The sequence below is a fragment of the Rhinoderma darwinii genome, chromosome 4, assembly GCF_050947455.1.
Source record: "Rhinoderma darwinii isolate aRhiDar2 chromosome 4, aRhiDar2.hap1, whole genome shotgun sequence".
Classification (NCBI taxonomy): Eukaryota; Metazoa; Chordata; class Amphibia; order Anura; family Rhinodermatidae; genus Rhinoderma; species Rhinoderma darwinii.
In genome coordinates, this window is record NC_134690.1 from 177,680,378 (window position 1) to 177,702,995 (window position 22,618).

Genomic DNA, 22,618 nt, shown 5'->3' on the forward strand with positions numbered 1-22,618 from the left:
TTCTAGCAATGCAGAATTAACAGTGCTTCATTCAACAACCCTGCTTTAGTCATACACAGTCAATTAACAAAAAAGAAAAATGTCTGTCACTCGCACTCCATCTACCACGAGCCCTCTGTGTCTATCTGGCAGGAGAGATCACCGAGTAAAACTGTCAGCTTTGTTTTTTGCTGCAGGCACTCCAGTATTGACACAGTGACTGGCAGCATAAATAAGTATATAGGGAGTCAAGTACAATGTATGTAGCTGATATTATTCTCCCTTAGGTTTGAGATAAAGAAGTAGTAGAATCAAACACTTTCTTCTCTTCGTAAAGGCTATATACACCTTTGACATTCTTTTTTAAATAAAATTGTGCATCATTGTTATTGGTGCAAATCCCTAAATACTTTTTATTAAAAATTATTTTTACTTTTTGAGATACATCTGCTTTGTATCCTGTATCAGGATCGCGACTGACGGGTTTAGTGACAATGGGTCCGGCGTGTATCTGACATACAGGATCCACGTGTTATCAATCACATCTAAGTTATGCACTTAGATGTGATCGAGAGCAGCTCGATCCTGCGCGTCAGTGACACCGAACCTGTCAGTCCCGCGGATCTGACAAATACATGATTCAGTGCAAGATATAGCTGCTCTGTTTACAGGATACAAAGCAGCTGTATCTCAAAAAGTTAAACTAAATTTTAATAAAATGTATTTAGTAAGTTGCACCAATCACATTGATGCACAATTTAATTTAAGAAAAAACAAAGTCAATGTCAAAGGTGTACATAGCCTTTAACACAGGTCTGAGTATTCACGGTCTACAGATGATAGAAGAAACTGAAAAGAATAAAAATGTATGCTATTTACCAGTTTATCAGGTTTATCAGGGTTCCAATATTTTTTAAAGCAATCTGCTTCAAACACCCTCCCACCCTCTCCCATGGAAGCCTGATGAACCCTATTAAAAGTCAGGTTGTTTAGGATTTGTAAGTATGGGTTTGTAACATATCATGCATAGCTGTCATGGCACCATTATAAACAGAAGCCATGCCATTAGTGTGTATAGAGCATAAGTAGTTTTTATACAACTTCAATATTTGCCCAACTGTAGATGACCAAAATCTCCTTAGTAGTGACATAATAACCACATGATAAATGTGTTTATTGTATATGTATATTGAAAACTCACATTATTCAATATATTTTAGGAGCAGAAAGACAAGCAGGCAGGGGAATGACAAACTCCTCAATAGCTCCAAGAAATGAGGCAACAGGGAAAAGTTAGATAATACTATGAACTATTTTATCATGTGGTTGGAACAATAATAATAATAATAATAATAATAATAATAATAATAATAATAATAATAATAATAATAATAAGATGATAGCAAATATCATGGATACAATTTATGCCAGATTAATAAAAGCATTAGCTCTATATTCTAAACAGTAGAAGAACCGGCAATAAAAGGGTTTTCTTACTAAAGTATTCATATTCTATATACATATCAGCTAATCTAACATAAGGGCTCAAGAGCATGCACATATCTAGGTAACCCTGGCATATATAGTATAGGAAAGAAGACTTAACCGGTTACATGGGGAGGAAATGCTTATACAACCACAGACCATGTATGTATGTGGTTTACATTTCAACTTCAGGACATCACTTATCCATTTAACTTACATAGTTACATAGTTTGTACGGTTGAAAAAAGACACATGTCCATCAAGTTCAACCAAGGGATGGGAAAGGGGAAGTGGGATGGGAAAGGGGAAGTAAAAAATGTCTACACATAGCAGTTAATATTTTTTTGTTCTAGGAAATTATCTAAGCCTTTTTTAAAGCCATCTACTGTCCCTGCTGTGACCAGCTCCTGCGGTAGGCTATTCCATAGATTCACAGTTCTCACAGTAAAGAAGGCTTGTCGCCTCTGCAGGTTGAACCTTTTTTTCTCCAGACGGAGGGAGTGCCCCCTTGTTTTTGAGGGGGTTTTACATGGAACAGGATTTCACCATATTTTTTGTATGCGCCATTCATATATTTATATAAGTTAATCATGTCCCCCCTTAGTCGTCTTTTCTCAAGGCTAAATAGGTTTAGTTCTTTTAATCTTTCCTCATAACTTAGATTCTCCATGCCCCTTATTAGCTTCGTTGCTCTTCTTTGTATTTTTTCCAACTCCAGGGCATCCTTTCTATGAACTGGAGCCCAGAACTGGACTGCATATTCTAGATGAGGCCTCACTAATGCTTTGTGAAGTGGTAATATTACATCCCTGCCCCGCGAGTCCATGCCTCTTTTGATACACGACAATATTTTGCTGGCCTTTGAAGCAGCTGATTGACACTGCATGCTGAAATTTAGTTTATGATTTACAAGTACACCCAGATCCTTCTCAACAATTGACTCCCCCAGTGTAGCTCCCCCTAGGACATATGATGCTTGCAGGTTTTTCGTACCCAGATGCATAACTTTACATTTATCTACATTAAACTTCATTTGCCAAGTGGACGCCCAAACACTTAGTTTGTTTAAATCTGCCTGCAATTCAGAAACATCTTCCATAGTCTGAACTATATTGCATAGCTTGGTGTCATCTGCAAAAATAGAAATAGTGCTATTAATCCCATCCTCTATATCATTAATAAATAAGTTGAATAATAGTGGTCCCAGCACTGAACCCTGGGGTACACCACTTATAACTGGGGACCATTCAGAGTAGGAATCATTGACCACAACTCTCTGGATACGGTCCTTGAGCCAATTCTCAATCCAATTACAAACTATACTTTCTAAACCTATAGTCCTTAATTTACCCATTAGATGTCTATGAGGGACAGTGTCAAATGCCTTTGCAAAGTCCAAAAACACTATATCCACAGCAGCCCCTCTGTCTAGGCTTCTGCTTACCTCTTCATAAAAACAAATCAGGTTGGTTTGACAGCTTCTGTCCTTTGTAAAACCATGCTGGCTGTCACTTATAATACTATTTATTGTCACATAATTCTGTATATAGTCCCTCAATAGCCCCTCAAACATTTTCCCCACAATTGATGTTAAGCTTACTGGTCTATAATTACCCGGCGAAGACCTAGAGCCGTTTTTGAAAATAGGCACCACATTTGCCCTGCGCCAGTCCCTTGGCACTATACCACTCATGAGAGACTCTCTAAATATTATGAAGAGGGGGACAGAAATAACTGAACTAAGCTCTTTAAGAACTCTAGGGTGTAACTCATCTGGTCCCGGGGCCTTGTGTAAATTTATTTTATTTAATTTAGCTTGGACCATATCTACATTCATCCAATTCAGTATATCAACTGATATATTAACTGCACCGGCAGCGGCTACATCAGCTGCTCCTTCTTCTGTTGTATATACAGAGCGGAAGAACCCATTTATATGCTTGAAGAATTTTTTAGGATTTGTTTTACTATCCTTGGCCACCTGCCTTTCATTTTGTATTTTTGCTGATTTTATTACATTTTTACAGATTTTATTAAGCTCTTTATATTTTACAAAGGCTGCAGATGTACCCTCAGATTTGTATTTTTTAAATGTCCTTTTTTTGTCATGTATTGCCCCTTTCACAGAAGGTGTAAGCCATGTGGAGTTTAATTTTAGTCGTTTATACTTGTTACCTATAGGAATAAATTTTGCACTATAATTACCCAAAGTAGATTTGAAAATCTCCCATTTATCATTTGTCCCATTATTTGACATTAGTTCTTCCCAGTCTATATCTTTATTTCTAAAACTTCTCAATGAGTTTAGTATTATAATGTAATATCATTTTTTTTTGTTTTGATATTTAGTGTAAGGGTATGTGCACACACAAAATAAAAAACGTCTGAAAATTTTCAGACGTTTTTTATTTAAAGTCGCATTTTTTGCAGCGTTTTTACGGACGTTTTTGGAGCTGTTTTTCTATAGAGTCAATGAAAAACGGCTCCAAAAACGGCTCAAGAAGTGACATGCACATCTTTTTCACGGCCGTTTTTTACCTGGTTATTTTACAATTTAAAACCGGCCGGAAATAAGCTGTGTGAACATACCCATATAGTTTTAAACTAAACATTTCTAAATAGGGATATTGGTGGACAGTAAACTTAACTTTAGTAAACAGTGTCAGGCAGTTGCTGCCAAGGCAAATAAAATCATGGGATGCATCAAAATGAGGCATAGGTGCACATGACAAGAACATAGTTTTGCCTCTATGCAACCATCAGAACACACATGGAATTTTGTGTACAATTTTGTGCAACTGTGTATAGGAAAAACGGGGCTGAACTACAGCGAGTGCAAAAGAGGAGGACCAAGGTAATTAAGAAAATGGATGGATTTCAGTACCAAGAAAGGTTATCAAACCTGGGGCTATTCAGTTTAGAAAAAAGACGGCTTAGGGGTTATCTAATTACAATGTATAAATAGATGAATGGACAGTACAGAGCGCTGTCTCAATATATTTTTACATCTAGGCCTGTAGCAATGACAAGCAGGTATCCTCTATGTCTAGAGGAAAAAAGGTTTCACCCTCATCACAGATGGGGATTCTTTACTGTGAGAGCGTTGAGACTATGAAACTCTCTGTCACGCACACAGAGTTTCATAGTGTGGCAATAGCGAGTGGTTTTGGGGGAGATGGGGCTCCCTCTCTCACCCCATCGGCATCCTGCAATAAGATCACAGGGTGCCAGTGTATTCTAAGGCAGCCAGTGGCCTAATAAAGGCCCCCCAGGTCTGCCTCTAGTTAATGCCTGCTAGGCTATGCCAGAGAAATGGCCTAGCAGATGCCTGTCCGTTTTACAGACAGGCAGTAATACACTGCAATACAGAAGTATTGCAGTGCATTATAAAAGCGATCGGTTGATTGCATAGTGAAGTCCCCTAGTGGGACTGGTAGAAAAGTAAAAAAAAAAAGTTTAATAAAGTTAATAAAAAATAAAAAAATGAAAAACCCACTTTTTCCCCTTACAAAATGCTTTTATTATTAAAAGTAAAAAAGTTACACATATTTGATATCACCGCATCCGTAACGACCCCAACTATAAAGTTATTACATTATTTTACCCGCTTGGCTAATGCCTTAAAAATTAAATTAAAAAACAATGCAAGAATTGCTGTTTTCTACCCCTCCCAAAACATAGAATCAAAAGTAATCAAAAAGTCGCATGTACTCCAAAATTGTACCAATGAAAACTACAAGTTGTTCCCCAACAGAAAGCTCCCATACAGCTGAATCGGTGGAAAAATAAAAAAGTTATGGCTCTTCAAATATGGAGACACAAAACCAAACAATTTTGAAAAAAAAAGTGTTTTTACTGTGTAAAAGTAGTAAAGCATACAAAATCGAAACAAATTTGGTATCGTTGCAATCATAACAATCCGCTGAATAAAGATATTGTGTTACTTATATCCACGGTAAACGGCGTAAATTTAGGACGCAAAAAAAATGTGGCGACATTGCTGTTTTTTTTCTATTCCCCCCAAAAAAGTAAATAAAAGTTAATCCAAAATAGTGCTATTAAAAAATACAACTTGTCCCGCAAAAAACAAGACCTTATACAGCTATGTCGATGCAAAAATTAAAAAAGTTATAGCTCTTTGAATGCGACAATGGAAAAACGTAAAAAATAGCTTGGTCATTAAAGAGACCCTGTCATCAGTTTATAAGTTTATATCTCCTACATAATCTTATCGGCGCTGTAATGTTGATAACAACACTGGTTTTTATTTTGAAAAACGATCATTTTTGAGCAAGTTATGAACAATTATAAATTTATGCTAATTAGTTCTTAATAACCAAGTGGGGAATATAAGGAGAAAAACTTAGAACCAAAAGTACAGCGCTGCTAACATCAATTGCAAGTGACACATGGCCTGATGAAGACGCTAGTAATTGCATATTTAATTAATTATTTTATTTACAACCCAATAAATCCATTTTATTACCTCCCTGTCTGGACTTGCAATTGATGTTAGCAGCGCTGTACTTTTGGTTCTAGTTTTTCTCCTTTTATGTCTCATTGAGCGGTTGTCTCTGTACCACCGGTTTGGACCTAGCTGCAGCTACATCACCTCATAATATTATTACCTGCCTACAGTAGAGTTGTGCCTAACCTTGCAGAACTCCAAAAGGTGAGCAAAATCTTCACCACTGTTCTTTTCCTGTTTTTTCTTTTGTGATCTGCACCATGTGGCACTGTGGTATTTTCTCGTTTTCCCTCTAGGTTCTTAATGACCAAGTGGGCATTGTAAAGAGAAGTGTATGATGCTGACTAATCAAAAAAATTAAAAAAATTAAAAAAAAAATCTCGGACAACCCTTTTAAGCAACATTGGGCCCGTAATTACAGTGCTTATTTATTTGGCACTATACTCTGCCCATATATTTTGATTAACTACTTGGAAGGTTCTAAAAATGCAACAAATATTTTTTCTACATAGTAGCAATGTAATATGTTTTCATAATATCAACGATATATTATGTATTTTGATTCTATACTACATATGGGAAGAAATATATAACTTATTTTGGTAAAAATTTAATGAATGAAATGAAAGCATGTGACCACCTACCCACACACCTTGGAAGAGGTGTACTCCACACTCTTCGGCCACCTCCCAAGCAGGTGAGTCTATTAGAACCCTCCAAACGATATCCAGGAAAACAGGAAAATGTGAGGGCATCTCCAACACCAAAGTGGAAGCCTATTCTTCTACTAAAAGCAGGAACCCCTGGATCATCACAAGGCTCCAGGTCATATTCTACACAAACCAGATAAACAGAAAATAATAATTGTATAAATATCAAATTTATGCTAAAAGAAAATAAAGGATGTATATATTAATTCCTTAAGGACCAAGCCATTTTTCTTCTTTTGGACCACATTTTTTATTTATTTTTTATTTTGAAGTCCAAGACAACTGTGAAAATATGGATTTACCAGCATATCTAAATAACCACACAATTAAGAAAAGCCATGAGGATCTTCGAATCAACAGCTTCCTATCTGTCTTGTCACTTCAAGCTCCAGCTCCGACAGTAGGAGGGAGTATGTTAATAGGCTTCTGATATCTTCCTTTCTATATACTTTTCTGAACAATTCTGCTATACAGCAGGAAGAAATATGTAGTAATGTGTAGACAGGATAAGGGAATTTTAGGATTCCATAGGGTAAGGTTACTACATCAGGCCACCCCTTTTAGGATGATTGCACTACTTCTCAAAAAGGGAATAATAAGGAAAGCGTGAGGAAAAGGATGGTAAAAGTGGTATTACAGCCATCCTCTCATCAACAATTGTGAGAGTGCTGTCAACTAAGTGAGGCCCCTGACATACTAATACAGCAAGGAGTGTTAAGGGTTTGAGGCTTCGTTCACATTTGCGTCGGGACTCCGTTCATGGGTTCCGTCAGAGCTTTCCGTCAGGGGAACCCATGAATGGAATCCGAACGAAATCCAAACTGAAACAAACGGAAACCATAGGTTTACGTTTGCATCACCATTGATTTCAATGGTGACGGATCTGGTGAAAATTGTTTCCGATTGTCACCGTTGTTTAAGGGTTCCATCGTTTCGATGGAATCAATACTGTAGTCGACTGTGCTACTCATTACATCAAAACGAAAGAACCCTTACACGACAGGGACGGGATCCGTCACCATTGATATCAATGGTGATGCAAACGGAAAAATATGGTTTCTGTTTGTTTCAGTTTGGATTCCGTTCATGGATTCCCTGATGGAAAGCTGAGATGGAACCCATGAATGGAGTCCCGACGCAGATGTGAACGAAGCCTTAGCAGTGAAATACACATACCATTAGATATGGATTTTAAGATCAGTAGCCCTGCTGATCATATCATCTTTGGATAACTTAATTATTTTTAGTGAAATAACATCTCAATTTTTAAAACAAGTCTAAAGAATCTTTTTTTACTGAACTGAACGGCAATATAAAAATTCCTGATTTAAAGGAACAGTGTCACCAAAAAAAAAATTTTCATATCAGTTTGATGTTAGTGTTTTATTAAAAACGTTGATATTTATTTGTGTGTTTGTGTGTTACTTTTTTTTATTTTTGTACTTTTTCTTCGCTACGGGGGCTGCCATTTTTTTTTCCATTCCTGTATGTGTCGATTAACGACACATACAGACATGGAATACGGCAGCTACAGTCCCATAGTGAATGCGAACGGGGCCCGTTCCATCCACTATGGTGTATGCCGTCTATGTGGGAACGGCGCATGCGCCGCTCCCACACAGTCCAAGTTGAACTGTGCGCCGTCCGGCACCATTTTCCTGTGGACCGGAAGTCGCGGCCGGACAGTAAGATTACTACTTCCGGTCGCGGCTTCCGGTCTTGTGCACTTGGAGCAGCGGCAGCAGATGGAGCGGACGGACCGGAGGGAGCGGCGGCGGCAGGGGTAGGTAAGTTATTTCTATGTATGTTCATGTTTCAGTGTGCGTTTACTACTGTATGTAAACCTACTACACTGTGTGTTAGCTAAAAAAATGGTGACACACAGTGTAGGAGGTTTGACCGTTCAATCCCCTCGTTTCTCCCGGCACTAGCCAGGATAAAGGAGGGGGGGATTCTGAGAGCTCACTAGAGCGAGGGATTTTTTTCCAATTTTGCAGCATAAAGCAATGTGGTTGCTTTACCACATGCAATGCTGCAATTTTGGGAATTGCTCCATCTAGTGACCAGCACTGGGAAATATTATAAATTAGAATCTAATTTATAATATTTCCTGACTCATGAAAAAAATAAAAAAAATTAGAACAATGTTTAATCACCTACACACTAATTCTTTAACTAAAAAAAATAAATTTTTTTTTGCTAGCAACACATTCCCTTTAAGGAAATCACATGAAAACATAGTGAAGTGATCACTCTTATAACTTGTTGTACCATGTTTGTAAAATGGACAAGGTCATACAGATGTAGCCATCATTAACTTGATTCTGATAACTTGCTGCAGTGTGATATCACACAACAAAAGCCATGGAAAAGTTAGTGAAAAAGTCAAGATAAGGGATCTAGCCACATTTTTATTTAATGTGTCAAAAGTCAAGATAAAGGTGCTAAAGTAATTATACACGCAAAGTATTTTTTTTTTAAATTTTAAGTGTTCATTGTCCATAGATAGTCATTGTGTATGAATGATAATAGCAGAGATTACTTTATTCATGAAGCAGATTATAATACAGTATGCCACTTTGTATAATGAGCTATTTTTGGTCTTCTATAGGAAAGCAGGTAAACCTAGTGAGTTTTTGAAGTATACATAAGGCCATCAATGTTTCATCTGTGGGGGTCTGAGTCTTAATAAGTCCCATCACTGCAGTAACTGACAAAGCGGCATCTATGTCTTTGCAGTTGGTTCTGGTACTCAAGTAAATGGAACTGAACTGCAGTACCAGACACAACTAGAGATGAGCGAACTTATGAAAAGTTCCACTTATGAATTTCACGAAAAAGTTTGATTCGGACCGAACTAGTTCTGACCGAACCTGTAATTTCTGTGCGCCGAGCATGGTACTGTCCAGGGTGCTGAAAGAGTTAATGGGCTGCACTAACTCTTTCAGCAACCTTGACAGTACCATGCTCGGCGCGCGGAAAATAAAATGTTAATGTAATAAAAAAAAATAAAAAATACGTTCATACTTACATTCCTCCTGTCCGGCCTCCAGCGATAACGTTTCATCCATGTCTCCGCTCGCTGCAACCAATCACAGGCTGTAGTGGCGGTCATGCACGTCACGTGACAGCCTCTGCAGCCAATCACAGGCTGCCGCGGCCTCTGCAGACAATCACAGGCTGCCGCGGCCTCTGCAGCCAATCACAGGCTGCAGCGGCCTCTGCAGCCAATCACTGGCTGCCGCGTCAGGAAAGAAGGTCGGACTGGAGGAAGAAGAGGGACTCATCACCAAGACAACGACCGGTTACGTATGAAATGCTTTTTATTTTATTTTTAATCAGCAGCCTCTTTTCTCTATCAGTGATTGATAGAGACAAGTGGCTGCCGATTTGTATAATATTTTTGACCGGGTTCGGTCAAAACGTGTTCGGCCGAACCCAGTGAAGTTCGGATTCGCTGCGAACCGAACTTTTCCCGATGTACGGACCGAAACCGGGTTCGGTTGTCCCGGTTCGCTCATCTCTAGACACAACCATATGGACAAGAGACATTTACATGGACAGTGAAGGGGTTGTTGCGCTTAAATGAACACTACAACATCCTCTTCTTTCTGCTGATTGGTTGGTGTACCAGAATTGAACCAATCACACTTTACATAGACCATCAATGATATGTCCCAGTACACCCCATTAACAGCTATTTGGACGCAGCATGAACATTTAAACAACAAATTCAGCTCTGCCATGTCTTTATATTTGCACATGCACTGAGTCACTTGCACATTCACATGATAAAGGCACACGAGATATAGTTTTAAGTGTAAATAAAAGTATACTATATAGCTATGCTGCTGCTACTCTCCCTTTTTCTGTTTTGTTGGAGACAAGCTTTGTTATGTGTCTATACTTTTGTTTTCCCTTTTGATCGCAATTACTCAATGTAATATCATTAGCATATATAATCCATTTAGCAAATATGTACACATTATCACCCCAATTTTTTTTTATAAGCCTTCCCAATCTTAAAAGACTAGCACCATTTCCTTACTTTAGACTGCCAGGTCTATTTTGTAGAAAGAGCATACATGCATGGGCTTTCTAATATAAGTTGCCAGATATAAATCTGTACTCAGAGGAAGGATGGCAGTGCACGAAATGTGATATTCTTTCAAAGTGCAGTCAGTGTGACAATGTTGCTTCATTTGATTTTTTAGAAAAAATTTGATAATTGCTCTAAATGCAATTCCTATGCAATTCCAATGACAATTATGAAAATGTAGACAAAATCAGGAGCTCCACATTGAATAATAATTCTGCACAGGATTACTATATATAGATGTTCCTATAACAAGATTCTTTTGCAGCTGTCACATGAGCTTTAATGACCTGAATGCCAAAGGGGTGATGGAGGTTACAAATTTCAGAAAGAGGGAAAAAAAAGAATAGGAATAAGAGTCCTGTACATTAGAACTCTTCACTTTGGCCTCTAAAACTGATGATTTAATTTTGTATGAAACTCTAATTTTATTTCTAATTGACACTAGAATATATGTAAACTACTGAAGAAACGCTGATGTCATAACTCATGTTTCATCTGAAATAGTAGCATGCCCAATTATATATATATATATATATATATAGATATATTATTTTTATATATATATATATATATATATATATATATATATATATATATATATATATATATATATATATAAAGCAAAAGCAGCACAGTTCTTCCAGTGTTGGGTGCACAAGTTCCCGTTCAGACACACGACCAGTGTCCCAAATAAACAGCGAGATCCAATACAAAAAAAATCGGATCTCTTTAATCACCACATGCAACGTTTCAGCCCTACTCCATGGGGCCTTTCTCAAGCAGGCCCCATGGAGTAGGGCTGAAACGGTGCATGTGGTGATTAAAGAGATCCTATTTTCTTCACTGAACTTGGAGTGCTGTCTTGTGCATTGGATTTCACTATATATATATATATATATATATATATATATATATATATACTGGTATATAATATGTGTATGCATATATAATGGAACCTGCTGATAATAAGCAAAGGGACATTTTACTTGGAATTATCTGATGGGCACCATGTTTCAATGGCTAAAAAATTGCAACAATTTTGAGAACTGCATATAAAATACTAATATTTTCCAGGCTCAGCTATATAGTCATTTATGATATGTGAGTCTCAACTGCTTTTCAGATTGTCTACTACACCACATCTGACCAAATGCTCAAACCGGTTTTTAAAGCTTGAAGCGTATGACTAATCAGTTAGCCAATAAACTTTGTCAATTCTCTTTTTCCCTCCGTTATTTTCTTACTTAATAAATGTCTGGTTTCAATACATTTTAATTTTCTTACCTGAAAATGTAATGTTAAATCCTTCATATGAGATAGAAAAATCTGATATAAAACGAAGCTGAGCTGTAAAATTCCCAAAAAGTCCAGCTTTTATAGCAGGTGGTAGAACTGAACCTGTCAGTCTTGCCACAGGATGAGTAAAACTGCCATCCTCAGTTATTAACAGGTAGTCGTGAGAGCTTTCAAGATGAAAGGTGTGAAATACCAGCTGTACACCTGAAAAGGCAAGATCAAAGTGATAAATATTTGACAATAATCTGTAATGATTCAAACACTTTTTTTACGATTGATTTTTATATTTTTCTTGTTACTATAAGTTGTGTCAATAAAAAATGTGTTGATTACAATATATCCTACAGTTTTTTGTCTAAAGCTCCTATGTCAACCTATGTGTCTCCACACCGGAAGTCCTGTGTTATTTCCATCTACCAGTTCTCCTACTGTCTGTAGGTTAGTACGAAGAGAAAGCAGATTGACCAGACTACGCCCAGAGTTTGTTTATAGTCTGTAACCATAGCGAAACATTGGTTTACATAAGAGCTATATACACTACACACTAGGATATTTTTATTCAGAGGCACAACTTGATGTTCTTGGACCCCAATGAATAATTGCCAATGAATAAATCTATAAGGGACCCCCATCTAGCATATGCCTTTTTAATACTAGTGTCTTCTCATGTGGCAGAGGGGCCTTTGGGCCAACTTTGGCATAATAGCCCAGGTTCAACTGCGATCTCTACGATCCCTTGAGCTACACCCTTGCTTTTAATTAAGGGTTTTAGCAAAGTTGTTTCATTTTTTATTATATTTTTTTAATTATAGATGCGTTATTCTGATTTTCATATTGACATTAAGCTATGGTTTCAGAGATAGAATAGACTGAATGTCCTACCAGGACAACCACTTTCCATATGCTATTTGAAGAAATAATGATGACACAAAGGAGTGTTAACTGTTTGGGCACTCTGGCAGACTTTAACCCCTTAAAGACTAGGCCAATTTGTGTTTTTTTCATTTTAGTGTTTTCCTCCCCGCTTTCCAAAAGCCATAACTTTTTTATTTCCTCGTCAACATAGCCGTATGAGGGCTTGTTTTATGCGGGACAAGTTGTAGTTTTTCATGGCCCCATTTATTGTACTGCATAATATATTGGGAAACTAAAAGAAAATATTTGTGGGGTGAATTGGGCAAAAAACTGTGATTACGTTATTTTTTTGTGGTTTTGCTTTTACCACCTCCATCAGGTGGTGAAAACGACATATTCACCTTATTCTACAGGTTGATACGATTACGGCAATACCAAATGTATATGTGTTGTTTTATGTTTTACCACTTTTAGAAAAATAAAACTCTTTGCTAAAAAAAATGTTTTGTGTCGCCATATTCTGAGAGCCATAACTTTTTATTTTTCCATCTAAATTGATGGGGGCGGTGTGGGGGCTTAAATTTTGCCGGGCGACCTGTAGTTTTCACCAATGCCATTTTGAGGTACATGCAACTTTTTGATCACTTTTTATTCCATTTATTTGGAGAGCTAAGGTGATTTGCGTGTTTTGTATATATTTGTTTTCACGGCGTTCACTGAGCGGGTTAAACAACGCTATATTGTGATAGTTCGGACTTTTACAGACGCAGCAATAGCAGTTATGTTAACTTTTGTGTTTTGTTAACATTACTTTAGGGGAAAATGGGAAAAGTTTTTTTTTTAAACTTTTAATATTTAGTTTTTGGAACATTAAAAAAGACTTTAACTGGTTTTTTTTTACTTTTTTTTCTTAGTCCCCCTAGGGGACTTGAACCAGCAATCATTGGATCACTTGCATAATATACTGCAATACTGATGTATTGCAGTATATCGTGATACTGACAGTCTCCTTTGAAGCCCTGGCTTCAAAGGAGTACAAAGATGGTAGACCTGGGGGCATTCATTAGGCCCCCATGCTGCCATGACAACCATCGGCACCCACCGATTGCATTGTGGGGGGTTTGATGGCATGTTGGAGGTGGGCGCCCCCTGATTATAACAATTTAAGGTGTTAAACGGGCAGAATCAAAGTGATCTTTGATTCCGTCCATTACCAGGAGGTGTCGGCTGTATTACACAGCCATCACACGCTGTGTATGGAGCCCGCTCACTTCATCATTCCTCCTGCATCGCTTAGTGCTAGTCAATTACTCCAAAACAAGCAACTGCTTGCAAGATAATTAGCCATGTGTTAAAAATATTTTATGACCACCAATTCCAGCAGTAAATGGTTGTCAATGTAATATATCACTTACCTTTTCCATGTGATACTTCAATTGTCCATGTACAATTCAAAGAATTAGGGTAAAAGTCAGGAAAACCTGGAGAAAGGATTGTCCCACTCTTTCCATGAATATATCCACCACATAAAGCTGAAACAAAGAAACGACAACTAGTAGAATAAGACATTAATTTTTAATCTTAAACAATAATTTTTTACATGTGCTCATGAAAGTCTACCTTTTTTAAGAATCACTGTTCGACACTGTTTAACTCGTGACATGATGCTGAAGATGTAATTGGTGAGGTCTGGGCAATAAGACCTCTGCCACCCACTATAAAGAGGAGGCTGTTGCTCCCTGCAGAACACTGTGCTCCTTCAGTTCACCTTGATTTTATTTATTTTTTGGCTCCTCTTAAATATGTTGTTTGTATTCAGTTTTTAGAGGAGAACCAAGGAAAGTGGATGGTAGTAAAAGGGGTATGATCTCAGTAGAGAGCTGCTAAAACTTATTTCTATTGATTAAAGTATCTTAGGACATGGAACCTTATTGACCACAACTACTGACTTGCCTCTGTCAAAATCTTAACATAGTGACAGTTAGTTCAAATGTTATTATACACAGGTATTTCCTTCCTTCTCCATTATTCTTCCCCTTTGCTTTCTCCATGTATGTCAACCTTTTCTGTGCTTCATCCATTATCATCCCACCATGTCTTCTCAGTCTCCTTGCTCAGAACACAATGAGACAACACGGCTACACTGGGGTAAGAATGCCTACTTGACAGCCGTTATGCTCCTTGGTAGCAAGCAGTGCAAATTCCTCTTCTTACGGTTTTCATTCATTTCAATATTATTTACAGTGTGGGATAAAGTAGCTATACAGTATATTAAAGCATGACATTGCTAAATAAAAAATATGCTCTAATTACTTAAATATTAAAATACATAAATATTATTATAAATTAAAAGTAGCAGTAGTAAGAGTAACAGTAGTAGTACTAGTAGACGTAGTAGTAGTAGTAGTAGTAGTAGTAGTAGTAGTAGTAGAAGTAGTAGAAGTAGCAGCAGCAAAAGTATATACTATTAAAGGCAAAAATCTCTCTAACATATGTTTAGTAGGGACTGTATTTAGTAGGGACTACTATTTATCAGTAGTTTTCACATGGTAGTACAAATAATACACTCATATTAATGGGCAACTAATAACAATACCAACTCAAAAAGAATAGCAGGTGCCTGACTCCCACATTAATATTTTCATTTAGAGCATATTAGCCAGAACATATTTTGTTTCTAAATAATATTCTTGATGTATTCTGTTCCAAAGTGATTATTTCTCATCATTCTTATTAAGGTAGCATAGATATAAAGCACTCAAACGTTCATTATGCCAATGTGTTTCCATACAGAGTTACAATTAGCTACACAGTAGCCCTGATAGAGGTAAAAAAAAGGACAAAGTTTCCATGTATTAAACATTATCCCAGTATGCTGGAGTCAGAGAATAAGCAGAAGTCTGAACAACTGTTAATGATATAGGTGCATCTGTCTGCAAATAACTGTTTTAAAACTAGCTGTACTGCTTCCATTTTGTAAGGGTTCCTGTGTTTTTTGGACATAATAGTAATTATTGTGTTCAAACACTCAAAGACCTAACATGTCTGCAGCCATAATTATAAATCCATGTCCAGGAAAACCCCCTGAGTCTATCAAACTCATAATCATTTAATAGTTGATTATTTTGTATATGTAGAAAGTAAATTTATATTTTAAATGTTACCTCTGTAGTAAATTACTGTTTAAAATGGACAAATCATATTATTATTACTATGATGATGATAAAGGTGATGAATTTTGAAGTAAAACAAATGTGTATGTGTGTATGTCTCATGTACTAGTATATGCAGGGTCATATTTAATATACTGCAGTAACACTAATATTAGTCATATTAATCATTCATAACATTTCCCACTTTCCCAAAACTGGGCATATTAGCATTTCTAAATAACTTATGGAATGTTCTTAACTCAAACAATCCAAGTGGTATGACTTGAGTCTTAAAGTGGTTGTATCATGAAGAGAACTGTGTCTATGCCCCACATGGCATATGAAAGTCATACATGGGGTCCCCCCCTGGGAGTTCCTCTGCAGAGGCTGCTTTAAAAGAAATAAATAAATATATATCTATATCTATATCTATATATATATATATATATATATATATATATATATATAGATATATATATATATATAGATAGATATATATCTATATATATAGATATATATATATATATATATATATATATATATATATATCTATATATATAGATATATATATATATATAGATATATATATATATCTATATATATCTACATATATATATATATATATATATATATATATATATATAGATAGATAGATAGATATATGTGTACAAGAATTCGCCATCAATAGCAGTTAATTGTTGGGGGTCTAGGAGCTAACTATTTTTAGGAAAGAAGTTGTCCCCGTGGACAACCCATTTAAATGGTCTAACAAGTTGCATTATCCACTAAATACTATCTTAGTAGTCAACATGAATACATTAAACCATTTATATTTAATTAGGCAATTTTATATAATGCATCACTTCATTCTCTTTGTATGAAACAGGAATCTTATTGGTTAAGGTCAAACTATATTTACATTAATTATATTATACAACAGCACAATGTGAGTAGGCCAGTTATCCTATGGACAAAATTGTATTCAATTCCATTGGATACCATAAAAATAACCGTTTTCCTCATAATTATATATACTTAAATGTATATTTTGTAACGTGACACCTGTGGTTTTTAAAATGATAGAATAATTCAATTTTCCCAAAAGAGTTGAATGGAGGAAGCAAAGGCTAAACTGCCTTACTGAATTATTTATTTGGAGATGTTATTCTTTATTTATGAAGCATGCTCATAAACATTTGCAGCATAAGAAAAATCACCAAGTGGTCCCTTGGACAAACAGATTTTTGTTCACATAGATTTTTTTCCATTTCCTTACTAATATATTCAGTAAAGTGATTCCATTGTATACATTAGGGAGTTCAATTCTTTGTACTGTACAGATAAAATGGTGATATAGACAGAAAACACTTAGATAGGAGATTAAAAATATTATTTTTAGATGAGTAAATCATCTGACTATGATGATTGTACGAATATGAAATTTGCTTTAGTTTTCCAATAAAGTAACAAAAAAAAATTTTTTTTTTAAGGAGTGTTATTGAAACACAATTGGAATGTATATATAAAAAAAATTGTTTTATTTTTTGTATGTGTTAAAAAAAGAATGTTATACAAACATGAATAAGTTACAAGTGCTGAGTATTAATGTCTTTGTCACATCAGTGAAGATAGCCTCTGAGAATTATTACTGAAAGCCAACAAACGTCAGTGTTAGATGCCTGCACATTTTGGTGTGGAAGGCTTGCAGATGTTAGTGGTCTGCATTTGTCAATTTTGAAGACATGTCAAGTTGTTGACAGCCTGTAAGCCTTCAGAGGTCCACTTTGATAACAGAATTCTGGGCCTTCCAGTGTCATAGTTATAGAACAGTGTTGAGAAGACTGAAAACCTATATGTGTCAAGAGCACTAAGTATCAAAATCTAGAGGCAGAAATTTAGTCATGTAACAATTAATCCAGAAATATGAAATAAGTAAAAATCATGTATTTTCCACTGAATTCTTAATATGAACCTGAAAAAAAATCTGGGCATCCTACATGAGTAATTAATATAAAACAATAAAAATATTTAGATTGCTTTTACATAGTAAGGTAGCACTACCTATACAACTTACCATCACAACTAGGCAAGGCATGGTTCCACTGTTGGTTCCTTTCACAAACTATTGGTTCCTCATCACTTAAAATGTACCCAGCGTCACAAGTAAAAGCCACAGAGGAACCAATACCAAAGTGTTTCCCATGCCGATGACCGTTTACTGGTATGCCTGGGTCAAGACATGAATCCAATTCTAAAGTAACACCTGATAAACAAATTAACAAAAAGAAAAACAAATTAAACCCATGGTGTCTCCAAAACACTTGAGGAAGCGGACAGTCGCAAAACGCGCGTTGGGGCGCACACAGAGATAATCAGGAAACATTTAAAGACACTCATGGGTAAGAATATCCTGTTTTTCCCTGAAGATTCAGGGTACGGTCTATATGTATTTCTCTAGTACACTATGTTTCTTCTTTGGACTATTTATGTCCTGTATTAGTACTAATATGTGTACTGAGTGTAATTTACCATACCTTATACCAGTGATACTCTTACTGCAACCTATACAATAGGGTTCACTATTCATAACTCTGGTTTTCCTGATGTATTTCTATGTTGATTACTTATTGAGTTTCTCCTGTCATATATATCTTTTTAAATGTTTGTTGTTCTGTATATTTAAATAAAGCATTTTTGATATTTTTTTTACATATATTGGCTTTAAGACTCTGTTTCTCTAGTATTAATTATCACTTTTTCAGAGTTGTTGCTCCTGATCAGTACTGCCTAAAGTTCTGGCTAGCCTAGTGTGATGCCTTTCAAGCAGCTCTTGGAAGGTACTGATTCACTTTAAAGAGGCTCTTGTCACCAGATTTTAAAACCCCTATCTCGTATTGCAGCAGATCGGCGCTGCAATGTAGATTACAGTAACGTGTTTTTTTTTTCAAAAACGAGCATTTTTGGCCAAGTTATGAGCATTTTTATATTTATGCAAATGAGCCTTTCTTAAGTACAACTGGGCGTGTTTAAAGTTATGTCCAAGTGGGCGTGTATTGTGTGTGTACATCTGGGCGTTTTTACTTGTTTTACTAGCTGGGCGTTGTGAATAGAAGTGTATGATGCTGACGAATCAGCATCATCCACTTCTCTTCGTTAACACCCAGCTTCTGGCAGTTCACAGACACACAGCGTGTTCTCGAGAGATCACGCTGTGACGTCACTTCCTGCCCCAGGTCCTACATCGTGTCGGACGAGCGAAGACACATCGGCACCAGGCGACAGAGGCTACATCGACTTACCTGCAAACGCCGATGCTGCTGCAGAATCAACTGTAGCCTCTGTCGCCTGGTGCCGATGTGTCCTCGCTCGTCCGACACGATGCAGGACCTGGGGCAGGAAGTGACGTCACAGCGCGATCTCTCGAGAACACGCTGTGTGTCTGTGCACTGCCAGAAGCTGGGTGTTAACGAAGAGAAGTGGATGATGCTGATTCGTCAGCATCATACACGTCTATTCACAACGCCCAGCTAGTAAAACAAGTAAAAACGCCCAGATGTACACACACAATACACGCCCACTTGGACATAACTTTAAACACACCCAGTTGTACTAAAGAAAGGCTCATTTGCATAAATATAAAAATGGTCATAACTTGGCCAAAAATGCTCGTTTTTGAAAAAAAACAAAACGTTACTGTTATCTACATTGCAGCGCCGATCTGCTGCAATACGAGATAGGGGTTTGAAAATCTGGTGACAGAGCCTCTTTAAGCAGATCTAGCTGGTAGGGATACATAAGGGCAAGGCTTTGCATACTCTTTCTCAAGGGAGCATTGCCTTAAAGACTCCATCTGGATCTTTATAAGGTTTGGCTATTAACCCAAATTGAGTTGAAAGGCTCTATAAATGGTTAGACATTGGCTTACAGGATAGTCATCCATAAGGTGGCACTAGAGAGAAAGTTTTCTTCCTTCTGGAGGAGAGTTAATATTGATATAAATGTCTATTTATTCTGGGCTTATTTGTACACGCGAAGTCACTCAATGGTTGACAATTATTGCTGTATGCCTGTTCAAACAGGGAAAGCTATCAATCACTCAATGAAAGACTAGACAGTAAAAAAGGAGATACAGCGCCACAAAGTGCAGATCAATTATGAATGTCCTCCAACAGAAGCAAGTAGCAGTTTATACACTAATCTGATCGGGTTGTGCTCTCTCAGGCACAATGCTGATGTAGGCATTTTTTCACATAATAAAGTATCTTGTTTTGCATTGTTTTATGATATGTATGCATATATATATATATATATATATATATATATATATATATATATATATATATATATATATATATATATATATATAAATATATATATATATATATATATATATATGTATATATATATATATATATATATATATACAGTACTGTCAAATTTTTAGGCAGTTGTGGAAAAATGCTGCCCAGTAAAAATACTTTTAGAAATAGAAGTGTTAATATTTTTTTATCAATTAACAAAATACAAAGTGGATGCGCAGAAGAGTAATCTAAGTCAATTCAATATTTGGTGGAATCACCCATTGCCTACAAAACAGCATAAATTCTTTTAGATACACTTGCACAAACTCATGGATTTTGTAGAATTATAGTCAGGCGATAATGATCATCATTCCTATTTGTAGGTTTAAACAGTAACTAACAGAAACAGCTGTTTGAGGAACTGGATGAGGACCAGCCAAACTATGATGGTAAGATGAGGCTGTAGGGTATGTTCACACGGCAGCGTCCGTAACGGCTGAAATTACGGGGATGTTTTCAGGAGAAAACATCCCCGTAATTTCAGCCGTAACGGCATGTGCAGGCGCTTGAACGCCGCGTCCATTATGGACGTAATTGGTGCTGCTTTTCATTGGAGTCAATGAATAACGGCTCCATTTACGCCCCAAGAAGTGACAGGTCACTTCTTTGACGCGGGCGCCAATTTAAGCGCCGTCATTTGACAGCGGCGTGTAAATATACGCCTCGTGAGAACAGACAAACGTCAGCCCATTGCTTTCAATGGGCAGATGTTTGTCAACGCTATAGAGGCGCATTTTTCGGACGTCATTCGGGGCAAAAACGCCCGAATTACGTCCGTAATTAGTGTGTGTGTGAACATACCTGTAGAAGACAGTTTCATGTCACAAGTCCACCATGGCAAGACTAAGCACTGCAACAAGACACAAGTTAGTTATACGGCATCAGCAAGGTCTCTCCCAGGATGAGATTTAAAAGCAAACTGGGTTTCAAGATGTGCTGTTCAAGCTCTTTTGAAGAAGCACAAAGAAACGGGCAACGTTAAGGATCGTATACTTAGTGGCCGGCCAAGGAATCTTAGTCCACCATATGAAAGAGACATCATGCTTACTTCCCTTCGAAATCAGAAGATTTTCCAGCAGTGTCATCAGTTCAGAACTGGCAGAAACCAGTGGGACACAGGTACACCCATCTACTGTTCGGAGAAGTCTGGCCAGAAGTTGTCTTCATGGAAAAATTGCAGCAAAAAAGCTATTCCTTCAATGCGGAAACAATGTCAAGCGAATCAACTATGCACAAAAACATAGAAATTGTGGTGCAGAAAAATAGTAGCAGGTGCTCTGGACTGATAAGTCAAAATTTTAGATATTTGGCCACAACAGAAAACAGTTTGTTTGCTGAAGGGCTGGAGTGTGGTACAATACTGAATGTCTGTAGGCAACAGTGCAGCATGGTGGAGGTACCTTGCAAGTTTGGGGCTGCATTTCAGCAAATGGTGTTGAGGATTTGGTCAGAATTAGTGGTGTCCTCATTGCTGAGAAATACAGGCAGATACTTAACCATCGTGCAATAGCATCAGGGAGGCGTCTGATTGGCTCCAAATTTATCCTACAGCAGGATAACCACCCCAAACATACAGCTAATGTCAATAAGAACTATCTTCAGCGTAATGAAGAACAAGGACCCCTGGAAGTGATGATATGGCCCCCACAGATCTCTGATCTCAACATTTGTCTGTCTGGGATTACATGTAGAGACAGAGGATTTGAGGAAGCCTACATCCACAGAAGATCTGTGGTTAGTTCTCTAAAATGTTTGGCACAACCTCCCTGCCGAGCTCCTTCAAAAACTGTGTGCAAGTGTACCTAGAAGAATGTATGCTGTTTTTAAGGCATAATGTGGTCCTCCCCAATATTGATTTGATTTATATTTCTCTTCTGTTCATTTACTGTGCATTTTGTTAATTGATAAAAAAAACTATTAACACTTTTATTTTTGAAAGCACTCTTACTTTGCAGCATTTTTCCACAACTGCCTAAAACTACAGGGTGGGCCATTTATATGGATACACCTAAATAAAATGGGAATAGTTGGTGATATTAACTTCCTGTTTGTGGCACATTAGTATATGGGAGGGGGGAAACTTTTCAAGCTGGGTGTTGACCATGGCGGCCATTTTGAAGTCGGCCATTTTTTATCCAACTTTAGTTTTTTCAATGGGAAGAGGGTCATGTGACACATCAAACTTATCGAGAATTTCACAAGAAAAACAATGG

General features: G+C 36.9%; 1 protein-coding gene across 1 annotated transcript in view; it reads right to left on the reverse strand.

Annotated features, from left to right (window-relative positions):
• The window catches only part of CSMD1 (CUB and Sushi multiple domains 1), a 1,675,903-nt gene that overhangs the window by 411,276 nt on the left and 1,242,009 nt on the right, over positions 1-22,618 (reverse strand). The window contains exons 18-21 of the mRNA XM_075861938.1: positions 18,119-18,307; positions 14,308-14,424; positions 12,026-12,241; positions 6,577-6,765 (exon numbers count right to left, since the gene is read on the reverse strand). Coding sequence (XP_075718053.1) covers positions 6,577-6,765; positions 12,026-12,241; positions 14,308-14,424; positions 18,119-18,307 — 711 coding nt within the window. The remainder of the gene's footprint in view (positions 1-6,576; positions 6,766-12,025; positions 12,242-14,307; positions 14,425-18,118; positions 18,308-22,618) is intronic.